Genomic DNA, 13,386 nt, shown 5'->3' with positions numbered 1-13,386 from the left:
AAACTAATAGTGCTTTTGTTAAATAAGCTGCCATTCTTCTCTAGCCAGAGTGTTAATTAAATTATATTATATTCTGCCTTTTTTGTGACCTCAACAAAATTCTGTAATTTGAAGTCACTGAGTAATGGCACATATTCTGTTATGTGTTTGGACATTGTCGTTTCATGTACGGAAAGAGCAGTTCCTAATATAGCTTGATATGTATTCAATAATTGTATTGATTAGAAGCTTATTTGAGATATCCAAATAATTTGTAAGTGTGTGCATTATGAGTATAAACAGCACAAAGATTAACACCTATAGAAAGGAAACCAGCATATTAATCAGTTTTACTTTTGTTTCTCATTCTGTTGTGAAAACTCATGGCAAGATACACTGTTAAAGAGCTGTTGTTGTTGTTAGCTATCATTGAGTTGGCTCCGACTCACTGCAACTTTATGTATAATGGAAGGAAACTTTGCCCAGTCCTGTGCCATCTCCATGATCTTTGATAAGTTTGAACCCATTCTTGAGGCGATTTTGTCAGTCCATCTCATTGGGGGTTTGGCTTTATCTCTAGGTAAAGGTTGATAGAGGCCTGGTCTAGCTTATTGTTGTTGTTGCTGTCGAGTTGATTCCAACCCGTGGCAACTCCATGTGTATAGAGTAGAACCGTGCCCCACAGGGCTTTCAAGGCTGTGACCTTTCAGAACCAGATCACCAGGCTTGTTTTCTGAGATGCCTCCTGGTGGGTTTCAAGCACCAGCCTTTTGGCAAGTAGCCGAGCACTTAACCATTTGTGCTACCCAGGGACTTCTCTGGTCAAGCTAGAAAATATAAAAATAATTTTTTTAAATGTACTTGTGAAGCTTAAATCAAGATATCATGATTTAGGTACGGTGTGGAGAAAATAGTAGCTTCATGAAAATAAAAACCTGAATTTAACAACAACAAAACTTAATTGAGAAGCTGTGGTATATGCAGGCACCTGTAGAATACATAAGGAGTGTTTGTGGAAGAAAATGAAAAAGAGACAAAAGAAAGACATCTGTCCTTTTTTCTAATTCTTAGGGTTGCTATGAGTTGGAATCAACAAAATGGCAGCGGGTTTGGTTTGGTTTTTGGTTTATTCTTGATAAGCTGTGTGACCCTGAGCAAACTACGGATCCTCTCTGGCTCTGCCTCCAGGACTATTGCGCAGCTCCCTGGACTCTGAGCTGCCTATTGGCAGAGAATAGATCTTACTCAACTGTGGGCTCCCAGCGCCTAGCTGTGTGTGTATGTGAAAGTGCTTTGCAAAAACTATACGAATATAAATATTAAGCTATGTCTTTATTGTCTAATCTTCTTCTATTAGTTCTTAAATAGGCAATCATGACTTTAAAAAGTAGCAACAAAAAGTCTTAGCTCCCTCATAGTTTGTTGTTTTGTTTTGGTTTATTATTTTAAGCCAAAAAATTAGATACAAGACCCCTGGCTGGCATAATGCTAACCCTATACGGAGCTCAGTGTGGTAATACTAACTTGCCTTTGAGAAGAGTTGTATTATATCTTGTGAGTTTTGGAGGGGTTGAATGAAATACATTTTTTCCCACAGAAGCATTATAAGTGTATACCTTAAATTTATAGTGGTAAAGTGATATTACAATTATAGGACCCAAAGAAATTTCTAATCACTGTACATATGGGAAGGAGCCCTGGTGGTGCAGTGGTTAAAGTGCTCACCTGCTAACCCAAAGGTCAGCAGCTCGAACCGAAAAGCTGCTCCATGGGAGAAAGATGTGGCAGCCTGCTTTTATAAAGATAACAACCTGGGAAACTATGGGGCAGTTCTATCCTGTCCTTTAGGGTCACTATAAGTCAGAATTGACTCGATGGCCATGGATTTGGGTGGGTATGTATGGGGAAATTCACTACATGTTCCAAGTATGAGTTCCCAGGGCTAATTTGTCTAATTATTCCTTCCTTTCTGCCACTCACCAGCAGTGGCATAGAGGGAGTGGAGGAGTAGGGATCGGTTTTGATAGGTTCCAGAAATTTGCTTACTCTTTGTCACTGTAATAAAAGAAAATAGTTATCTAGATTGGGAAATCCAAACTGGAACACAGAAACTTATTCTGGTCATGTCATGGTTGAAGACTCCAAATTCAGGTTTGCCGCTGCCCATTCAAAAGGATGGGTTTCCGTAGTCATGAGCATCCTTAGCATCTAGGCACAGGCCTTTAAAAGCATTTCCCAATTAAAGGAACTAGGGCTCCTAGGGGAGATGGCTGATTCCAGGTCTGGTGTAGAAGAAGTATAAGTTGAAGTGAGACATTGCACCAAAAGTGATAAGCTGATTTCTCAAAGAATTCTGAGGTCATTTCTGAAGAATCCAGGAGCCATCTTGAAGGGGCCACCACTGGCCAAAGATGGAACCATTTTTTTTTTTAATTTTTCATTTTGAAAAATTTTAAGCACAGGCAAAAGTCAAGAGAAGCTTACAAGAATTCTGAGATAACTCTTTATTCACCTTGAACAATTATCAACTCAGAACCAATCTGATTTTAGCACCCCCACCCCACCACTGGACTCTTTATTCATCTTGAACAATTATCAACTCAGAACCAATCTGATTTTAGCACCCCCACCCCACCACTGGACTATTTTTAAGTAAATACCCAACAACATATCATTTAATCCATAAATATTTTATAATGTATCTTTAAAAGATAAGAGCTTTTTTTTTTTTTTTTAGAAAAAAGCATAGTCATGATACAACTGAAAGATTGGAGAGTTTGAACATGAAGAACTGTGATGGGTTGAGCCCTATGAAATATATGATAGTTAAAAAACAAAAACAAACCCTCATAGCTCTGTTAGAGATTCTTAGGGCAAAATTTTTGAGGTTGGGGAGAGTACAGATGGGAGATAAACGAAATAAGATTAGCAAATATCAATAATGGTTGAAACTGAGTGAGTGGGGGTGTGATACAATTGTAAGTCAAGTTTTCCTAAATCAGGGACTGATAAGACTGTGTGACTGCATATATGTATAAAGAATATATGTATATATGTATTAAATACAACGATTTACTTTTTGGTGTATTAGTTTGAAGAGCTAGTAAATGTTGAGGTAAATATTAAGTGATTTCCTCCTGCCCCAGTCTGTCAAGTTATTGAGTAGTATTCAGACATGCTGAATGCATGTTACTTTTAACTGTTCCTTATAAAATTGTTTCTTTAAAATTTACTGAAGAGACTTCTTTTAAACTGTTAGCGCTAATGTATTGTCAATTCCCCTCGGTAGGCACACTTAAAAAGGCCTCTGAAGAGCCTTGATAGTGCCCTGTATGATGACGATGACGATGATGACATAGAAAGAGCAAGCAAGTAAGTGATGAATTTTGGTGGCCTTTTTTGTTAGGTGCTGTGAGGTGGTGGCAGAAGTTCTAGGTTACAAACAACGTTTCAAAGGATGTGCATTTCCAGAGCTCAAATACAGCTCCCTTGTAATATTCTTCAGCAAAAAGAACAGTGCTGTTTGGAGTGTCATGAGGGATAAATCTTGGAGCAGGGAAAGCAAGACAAGGCTTAAAATATCATGTTCTTGGAAAGCAGTAATGCTTACAGAAATATCTGGAATTACTTTGGAGGGGGAAAGGAGCCTATCCAAATTAGCCTGTTGTGCTCCTGCTGAAGAGGGGCAGGTTAAGTGTCAGGAACAGTGATAATAGTTAACTGAACCAAATGGAATTGTCAGGATGCAGGGGATAGATAGATGATGATATCTCAAAAGATCAAGTTTAGTACAAAGTGTTCAAAAAACTTAATTTTAATGTAAAATAAGGTTAATAATAATAGTTTATGTAACTTTCTGACAATTTTAAAATACATGAAGATGAGAAAATAGACACTCTCTTTCTCCAGTAAGTATATCTCCATCTATATAAAAGAATATACATTCTCCTCTAAAATAAGTGAATAAATAACTTACTTAAAGGAAAACCATATAAAAATATTGTACATGAGTTGAAGCTATAGCAAATTTTCCAAGTGTTAAATCTAGTATTTCTAAGGTAAAGCCCTCGGCTCCCACAGAATTAAGCTGTGTATAAAAACCCCACTTCTGCTTCCAGCCTGACAAGGTGCCATAAACTTTTTGTTTGTTCTTAATGCATGTGATCAAAACTTCTAGTATTCAAATTGGTATTACATCACTGTAAAGAAATTGTCCATGAATCAATTATTGATTTTGTTGTTGTTCAACTGAAACAGCACTTTGGTTTCAAAACTGTCTCGTCCTACAGCTGCTGTTGCGTGTTTTCTTTTTCTTCAGGTTATCTTCTGAAGATGGCGAAGAAGCTTCTGCTTATTTTTATGAAAGTGATGATTCTATTGAAACAAGAGTAAAGCCTCCTTACTCAGGTGAAATGGACTTACTGGGAGAGATCCTTGATACATTGAGCACACACAGCTCAGATCAAGGAAAGCTTGCAGCTGCGAAGAGCTTGGATTTCTTTAGATCAATGGATGATATTGATTACAAACCTACGGTTAGTTGATTTTTCAACTTATAAAATTAAATGAAAACATTCTCGCCCTTCTTGTGATTGCCTGATCTTACAGCTTTAGTTGGTGGAAATATTTAACCTCTAAAAAGTAAATGTCAACACTTCAAAAACATGTTAAAATTTAATCTCTAAGAATTATTTCTAGTAATAAAATTCCAGTATTTTCCCTTTCATTTATCTAATTCTAGTGGTTATTGGCATTAATTGAAATTCTTTTGTCAAGCCATAAATTTCTTACGATCTAATTTTGTAGTTGTCTTCTCTGGAGAATTTTTAAACAAAATTTTCTAACCTTTTTTTTTTTTTTTCTATATTGCTTAAGTCTTCAAAAATATTTTAATAAATGTATTTATTCAAATTATTTTTCCATTTCCTTACTTCAAAAATGAACAATTGAATGTAAACACGACAGGTAGTGTAACAGTAATGGCAGCCCTGCTCTTAGTGTGACTCCAGCACTTGACATTGATTATATAACCTAGTGTGAATTTTCTAGGTGAGAATTACAAGGAGATGGGAGCCAAAGTCCATCCCATTTCACTCCGCTAATAGTCCTGTTAATAGAGCCGTTTGGAGGTGTTCAGAATTAACTGTCCATGTTCTAGTTTCTCTGGGAGGAACTTCAAGGTCCCATCCTTGAAAGAAGTTGACTTTGATTTCAAAATGGAAAAGGGAAATATCGCTAAAGTAATGCTATAAAAAAACCAAAACTTACAAAACTTTTTTGAATTTGTTGTTTATTCTTTCAGAACAAGTCCAACACTCCTAGTGAGAATAATCTTGCCCTACTTTGTGGTGGTTCTGGTGACCAAGTGGAGTGGAATCTCGGTCAGGATGATAGCGCCCTCCATGGTAAACACCTCCCTCCATCTCCCAAGAAGCGGGTTTCCTCTAGTGGATTCACAGATTCACTGTTTATTCTGAAAGAGGAGAACAGTGAAAAACTCCTCAGTGCTGACAATGCGAATGGTCCTACTGTGGTGGAAAAGCCAGCTTCAGCTTCAGGACTGGATTTCCAGCTAGCTCCTTCTGAAATTTCCCAGACTGATCAAGGAAAAACAGAAAGGAAAGAAACACTAAGCCAGATTTCAGATGATCTGCTTACACCCAGCCTGGGGCGATGCCCATCTACTTTTGTTCCTTGGGAAAAAGAAGGGATGGAAGCCAAGGAGACTTCAGAAGACATTGGACTGCTTCATGAAGTAGTGTCATTATGTCACATAACGTCTGCCTTCCAACAAGGTTTAAACATTTCAGAAGAAAAAAGAAGTGGAAACCAAGCTTAAATCGACAATTAAGGGTCAGCCACTTGCATCCAGGCTTCTTTGGAGATATTTTAGGATTCCATGTAATCTGTAAAGTAAACAGAAGTATTTGTAGGAATGACAATTCTTACTACTATTTGAGACTTATTTTTCATTTGGAGTATACATTTCTATTTGTTCATCTCATGGATACATGTTATCCATTGAATTTTAAATGTAAAGCTAATTCTTCTACAGCGCTCTTAAATCAGGTACTAGTTTTTATGTATGTTAAAAGTATGTATTGAACATAGAACTTTCCAGTATTTGGTGCTTCATGCTATTCATCTTATTTAAATTGAGTATGCATATATAACCCTTGCATATAGCCAGTAGCTACTGTACCAGCCTGGTGGAGCATGAACCGATCAGGATATCAAAACTAGCCTGAAACTTTTGACCCATTAATTGCCTTAATCTTAAGCCTATATTAAGTATACTTAAATAATTTATGGAATTACATGTATGTTTTTGCAAGATAAGTTATTAGTGTTCTGCAGAGCAATAATGACTTTTCCTACTTTTGAATCAAGGTCAAAATTCATCTTTTCAAAGTTAAAAGCTCTCTTGTAGAAATATTTAGTTTGTTTATAGAAGGACGTTGCAGCCATATTTTCCAAGAAATTATAAAGGTACACACTTATCTTTCCTACAGTGAAATATATGAAGTGCTGAATTACAATGTGAAGCTAATGACTTCTGTTTACAAATAAGACACTTCACAGATTTCTCAGTCTGTCTGTATGCCTTCGCTGACTAGGCGTCTACCCCCCAAATGCCAAGTGCAACATAAACTGTCATGATTAAAAAAAGACATGCCTTTTTTTTTTTTTTAACTAGTAATTCTCTATCAAAAAGCTTCAGATCATTACCTCGAATTCACTTTTTAAAAATAATTTATTTTCTTAGAAATTTTGGGTATACAGAAAAGCTAAAAAGATAGTACAGAGAGTTCTTATGTTATACCCCTCCCTCCAACAGTTTCCCCCATTATCAACATCCTACGTTAGTATGGTGCATTTGTTAAAATTAATGAACCGATATTGATACATTATTATTAACTGAAGTCCATACTTGATTCGGATTTCCTTAGTTTTACCTAATGTGCTTTTCTGCTGTGGAGTCCCATCCAGGATACCACATTACATAGAGCTGTCGTGTCTTTTTAGGCTTCTCTTGGTTGCAGCAATTTCGACAGACTTTTCTTGTTTTTGGTCACCTTGACAGTTTTGAGGAGTACAGGTCAGGTAGATTATAGAATGCCCCTCTGCTGGAATTGTCTTATGTTTTTCTTATGATTAGACTGGGCTTACGGATTTTTGGAAGGAAGATCACGAAGGTAAGGTGCCATTTTCATCATGTCAGGGGCATGTTCTAATATGATTTATGAATGTTGATATTTGCTGACCTGACTGAGGTAGAGTTTGTCAGGTTTTTCCACCGTGAGGTTGCTCTTTTTATCCCCTTTCTATACTGCACTCTTTGGAAGGCTGTCACAGCCCACACTTGAGTAGGGAGTTATGCTTCCCTGCCACCCCATGCCCCCCTTTATGACACAGTATTTACATAAACTATTTGGAATTCTTCTGTGCAGGAGATTTGTCTCTTCTCCCACAAATCCACATTTAAGCTTTGAAATTCCTCTGAGAAGGAATCATGTATTGATTGCTTCATGATAAACCAAACCAAACCAGTTATTGTGCTTCATAATAGGTTAGATTAAAGACTGACAGATATAATTGGGGGGGGGACAGTGATGTGATAGTTAATTTGTTACTGATATGTTCAGTTATATCTACTCTGTACATCGCCAATCATGGATGATTATTTTTTAAATCGTCTTATTAGAAAAGATGTTTGACGGACCATTCGAGAACCCCCTCAGGACTGTACTCTAAAATATAATTCTTACTTTAAAAAAATCCTGGAAAGTAGTTTCTTAGTAACATTGCTTAAAAATGTATATTCAGGTCAACTTAAAGGAAATTACAAAGTTTTTTTAAATTACATTTCAAAATTTAAATGGATATTTTTATTTCGGACAGTTATCCATTCATGATTTATAAAGGAGGACAAATCTTGTTTTCCTTGTAAGGATGGACTTTATACATATTAAGAAAAAAAAAGTGTTTAATCCTATTTTTTTAACACAAAAGCAAAATTCATGGTTCTTGTCAAATTTTGCCTTTATATGCTCATTACAAAATTCCATTTTACTTTATTGAAATATATAATAAAAAGACCGTATATCAGAAAAGCTCTTTTACATGAGAAGGAAAAAAGTTCACTCTGTTGAACTCCCTAGCAAATATTTCTTCATAATTTGTGAAAAGAATGCACAGCAGCCTTTTCATATGAACTTTGGAATGAGTTTTTTTGCCTCAGAATTGATAGTTTGAAGAATGAGATCTCTGGAGCAGTGTAGGCCATATTTGGATTTTAGTCCTTTTGCTGAATAAATACCATGGCCTCAGAAATGTTAAGTTTTTTTTTTTGTTGTTGTTGTTTTGTTTTTGTTTTCATATCTTTCAGTCCCATTCCAAGATGTTTGGCTATACTACTGTGTTCTTTTGGGCATAATTAGCCACCAACAAGTAACATGTTTGTCTCAAGGTATTTTAAAGTGACTTGTGCCTTTTTTTTTTTTTTTAACATACAAAATCAGCTGTTATCTTTAAAAACCAAGACAAAAAGTCTACACATTATTCTTAAAAAAAGATCCAGAAGATCAGTAGTAGCAAATAGTGGCATTTTTTAAGCCATTAAGTGTTTTGAGTATTCTAAGTCTGCTCTTAAACTAGCCTTCCAGGTATTATGGTACATATAGTGAGAATAAAGTAAAATTAAGGTGAGTTCTGAAATAAACAAAAGTGTTATCTCATTTTCTATTGTCTTCATATTTTCTATTGCAACTAAAACAAATATTTGTAATCTCCCCTGCAGTTCTGTTGGAAAAAAAAAATTTTTTTTCAAAGAAGCAATACCTATTGTACATCAGAATTGTATAAATGAATAAGACATTTGGCTGTGGTACAGTCTTTTATATGGCTTTTAAAACCGAATTGTAATTCTCTCTGAATTCTACTCTAGCCTTTATCCTTTTGCCCTCAGATATTGCCCCCATGGTATTTCAGGGATACAGAGGAGTAGTGTGTGAATTTAGGAGCTATCATTCTGTTAAGTATTGTTAGGTTTTATATTTTGGTGACTGTCTACTTTAGCATATTTTAGAAATGCACCAAAATATAGCATTATTTTTCTGATTAAATATTATATAACTCATTTATTTAGAAAATATTTATCAAATCTTTGTCCCAGTAGAATGGAAGGTACGGTGTTATGGATGGAATTGTGTCCTTCTAAAATGTGTGTTGTAATTCCTGACCTCTATGCCTGTGGCTATAATTCCATTTGGGAATGAGTTGTATTTGTTGTGTTAATGAGGCAGCATTAGCGTAGGTGTGTCTTGAGTCAATATCTTTTGGGATATAAAAGAGATTAAACAAGCAAGCAAGCAGAGATGGGGCAAGAGAGATGCCAAGCCATATGAAGACTGCACAGGAGCAGGAGCTCAGAAGAGACAAGGACCTTCCGCCAGAGCTGATAGAGAGAGAAAGCCTTCCCCTAGAGCCAGCACCCTGACTTTGGACTTCTAGCCTTCTAAACTGTGAGGAAATAGATTTCTGTTAGTTAAAGCCACCTATTGTGGTATTTCTGTTACAGCAGCTCTAGGTAATTTGAAGACATACAGTAACTGAGAATGTGGGGAAGTAAAAGAATTGAGATAGCCCCAGCTCTAAAGGAACCAGTTAAGAGGAATTGCACATCTCTGTTAAAATAATAATGATAAAATAATACTTTGTTTAGAAATAATTAACCTGAGATTCTAAACACCAAAAACCAGTAAAACTTTTTTTATAGCTGCTTAATCTAAAGCATGCTCTAAGTACAGAACTATGGTGTCATTTTTAATTTCAGTAATTTAATTTCTCTATTATTATGCTGAGTATAATAATGCTGCTACTTAAGATACCACTTTTAAAGGAGAGACTCAGAGACTCTTTAGAAAATGAGAGTCATTGTTTATCTGATTCTCTATCACCATTCTGCTCAACTTTGAACCAGCTAGCACCAGACCGTCTATAATGGGATGATGTTCCTTTCCAATACCAGGACCACTTTACTCAGCTTAGGAATGACAGAGTGTGGATGCATGTGGGTGGAAATGCAGGTTTTACTGTTTTTGTCTTGATAAGAGCATTCTCCAGAAATAGCCCCCATCCCTTTTAAAATTAAAACTATGTGACAGTACTGTTGATAGGATTCTGTACTAATACTCTAATCATAGGATCCAGGAATGCTGATGAATTAGTTGTTTCTTAAGTAAGGTGAAGAAGTAGATGGACTCCTGATTAAGAGGAGAAAACTGAATATTCTCATAACCAGTAGACCTTCACTCTCTTCTAGAAATTTTGGGTTTTCAGGAAAAGAATGATTGTTTTCAGGAATGAATTTTCTAATGCAAATTCCTTTTCATTTAGCATTAAAGACTGATTCTGAGTAGATAACTGTAAATCAGGATATAAATTTAAGAATGTAAAATGAATTCCCAAATCTAATCTTCCCAAAGAACTTCTTAATATAAAAGATAGATGTCAGTACTGACGCCTTTCCCATGTCAAACCCAGTGATGATGTTCGTAGATATTTTGAGCAAACCCGTTAAAATTTTGATTTGGTCAAGATGTAGAAATTTATATGCATTTAGACAGAAGCATATTTTATTTTGAAAATAATAGGATTTTGTGCAATATTTTTTTCTTGGGTAATTTAGTTAATATAAATATGCAGTCTGGTTTTCTGGCAGATGCCTTAAGGTCATGTTTTTCAGTATTTGTGTAAAACTATGTAGCAATGTTCTGTGTGATTTTAGGGAAATTCTTTCTATTGTTTGTAGGAGAGATGTTTTTATTTAAAATAGTTATGGATGTTACGTTGTTGTATCATAACTAACTGCCTCAGCGACAATAAATATGCAATAAGAAAATTCTGTACCTTAGATTAGCAGTGACAGTACTGTCACTTTAAAAGAAACGTGCGTAGTGCAAAGTGCTGATTCTACATGTGGACATTTAATGGATAGTTCTGCACCATGTAAATCTAAATGGCATTTGTATGGTGATGACCGTGTGTGTGGATTGTTATATCCTTTGTGATGGATCTTTGCTAAGATTTATAAAGGACATTGCCAATACTTTTTGGCTGTCTGTAAATTAAGTTAATTTTGTATGATGTACAGTTTAACCTTAGAGCTTCTATAGATTTCTACTTTTATTATACTTGAATGAGGCAGAAAAGCACTGTGGAAATTCTGTAGCTCTGGATGCAATATGCAAACATACCAAAAAGATAAAATAAGGTACTGAACAGCAATGTTAATTAAATGTTTCATATCCAGAAAGCTGTGTTTTTAAAAACCACACTTTAGTTAAATGAAGTACTTTACAGTATACAATGTTTTAATCTTAAAAGGTTACAAAGTCACAAGTGATTACCTCTTTGATATGATGAACCTGTAAGTCATTTTGTCTGTGTGTTATTTCAGTCCTTAGATTAGGGGCTTGTTGATGTTCATTGACATGTCCACCTTCTGGTTGACTGCGTGATGTTTAGAACACTGTGCATGTTCAGTGCACCACATGTATCAAGCCACCATCATTTGGGTAATACACTCTCCATAGGTTTAGTGTGAGAACCATTTAATGGTCATAGACCAAAAACTAGATTTCTCAAATCTGTTATGATTTAGTACTTTCAGCATGCCTAAAAAAAGCAAGCAAGTATGAACTGCATGAATTCTACACCTTAAAATGCATAAAGTTTTTTTACATAAAAGACACATGAGAGGTTCAGAATTGAACTTTTCCAAAGCTTATTTCTTTTGCTTTAGATGAAGAACTATTGAAAGGACTAAAAACTCTGTCACTGGTTTTTGCTAGACGTGGAAAGGGATACCTGTGAAAACCTACAGAGCATTGAGACTTGATTCATTGTTCTTGGATCATTGAGGCTACGGTGTAAATCATCTCCAACGTTGACTACTATTGGGAGGACACTGTGTGTAAAAGTATTGCTTTAGGAATTAAATATATATATGCAAATAAATACTGGATGAACTCCACATTACCATAAAGTGCCCCAACAATACAGTTATAAAATAAAATGGATCACAATCAATACTTTGCGTGGCGGTGACTCTTCTTTTGTAATTGTCCAGTTATCCCCCTCAACGTTCTAGGTGAACTGCTGTAAAGACATTCGCACCTCACTTCTGATATGATGCCAAGCTTTGTAACTGCTACAGTATAAATTTAAGCTTAAGTCTTTCTGGCAGGCCTGCCTGAGAGGTATCTATTCTTTCATGCTCAGTCAGCTAGTTTTATTAGGCTCTAAAAATCATGGGAAAATAATTAAATAGTAAGAGTGTCGCTGATTTTTTTTCAGCGTAGGACTATCCAAGCTAAGGAACTGTGCTTATTGACCCTCATTTAAGGAAGGTTCGAGGACAGAGATGAAACACAATAGGTAAAGTGTACGTGAGCAGTGCTCCAGGGGCTTGAAAGGGGAGAGCTTCTGATCCAAGAGCTGCGATGGCTCCACCTAGACCACAGGGGAAATTCCTGATGAAATAAACACATTTCCCTTTGGGTACAAAATTTCTGACAATGATATGCTGAAGCTATCTTGTTTCCATAGAAGCAAAGAGCTGACAATAAGAAAAGATATGTTATCCCTGCAAACCTAGGGTTCAGCTAACTTTTATTGATTTTGATGGTTAACGCTTAGCCTGCCGTCTTCACAGGCGTTAGTACTGCCCAGTGTCTATGCATCAGAGACATGGTCATGTCTTAATTTTAAATTTTATAGACGCAGAAACAAACCAACCAACCTAATTGCATTGTTTTTTTGTAGAAATGAAAGGAAAATCCTTTGTAGAGTGTTACTGTGTGAAGAGTCTGAGATTTTTTGCCTAGAACTGACAGAAGTGAATTACCTGCCTATAAAAGTTTGTACATATATGGAAAATAAGATAGTGCCCTGTAGAAGGTTCCAGGTGGATGAAAACCTTCCTCGCATTCTGCCACTGGTTTGGACCTGCTACTTCCCTAAAGCTTTATTTCTCATTATGTAAAATAGAAGTGCCTATGTTCTTAGAACTAATTATTTAATATTTATTGAGAAACTCCTGTGTTCACAGCAGCTGCCATGTAATTTGAGTGATGGAGAATATTCTTACTTATCCAAATTTAGTTTGAAGTCAAGGTTGTTTGGAGCAGAAAAATCATAAAATTTATAACTATGAAAAAAATCTTAGATTTTTATCTAATCCAGTGGCTTGCAAACCTAGCTTTTTGCTAGAATCACTTCCAAAGCTTAAAAATGATGCCTAGGCTGTGCACTGCCAGTGTTGCTGAGTTTCTGGAGTGGGGGCTATAATTAGTCCTTTGCAGAGATGAAGAAACCGAGGTGCAAAAAAAAAAAACTATGTTC

General features: G+C 35.8%; 1 protein-coding gene across 12 annotated transcripts in view; it reads left to right on the top strand.

The window, feature by feature from the left end:
* Positions 1 to 12,074, top strand: part of DENND1B (DENN domain containing 1B) — a 306,443-nt gene extending 294,369 nt beyond the window's left edge. For all 12 annotated transcript variants that reach the window (XM_049857696.1, XM_049857693.1, XM_049857703.1 and 9 more), the window contains 3 exons: positions 3,269 to 3,351; positions 4,298 to 4,514; positions 5,282 to 12,074. In XM_049857696.1, the coding sequence (XP_049713653.1) occupies positions 3,269 to 3,351; positions 4,298 to 4,514; positions 5,282 to 5,818 (837 nt within the window). In that variant the 3' untranslated portion in view covers positions 5,819 to 12,074. The remainder of the gene's footprint in view (positions 1 to 3,268; positions 3,352 to 4,297; positions 4,515 to 5,281) is intronic.
* The last annotated feature ends 1,312 nt before the right edge of the window (positions 12,075 to 13,386 follow it).

Source organism: Elephas maximus, chromosome 18, assembly GCF_024166365.1.
Source record: "Elephas maximus indicus isolate mEleMax1 chromosome 18, mEleMax1 primary haplotype, whole genome shotgun sequence".
Taxonomy (NCBI): Eukaryota; Metazoa; Chordata; class Mammalia; order Proboscidea; family Elephantidae; genus Elephas; species Elephas maximus.
Note: the sequence above shows the minus strand (reverse complement) of the source record. Positions and strands in the feature narration are given on the sequence as shown.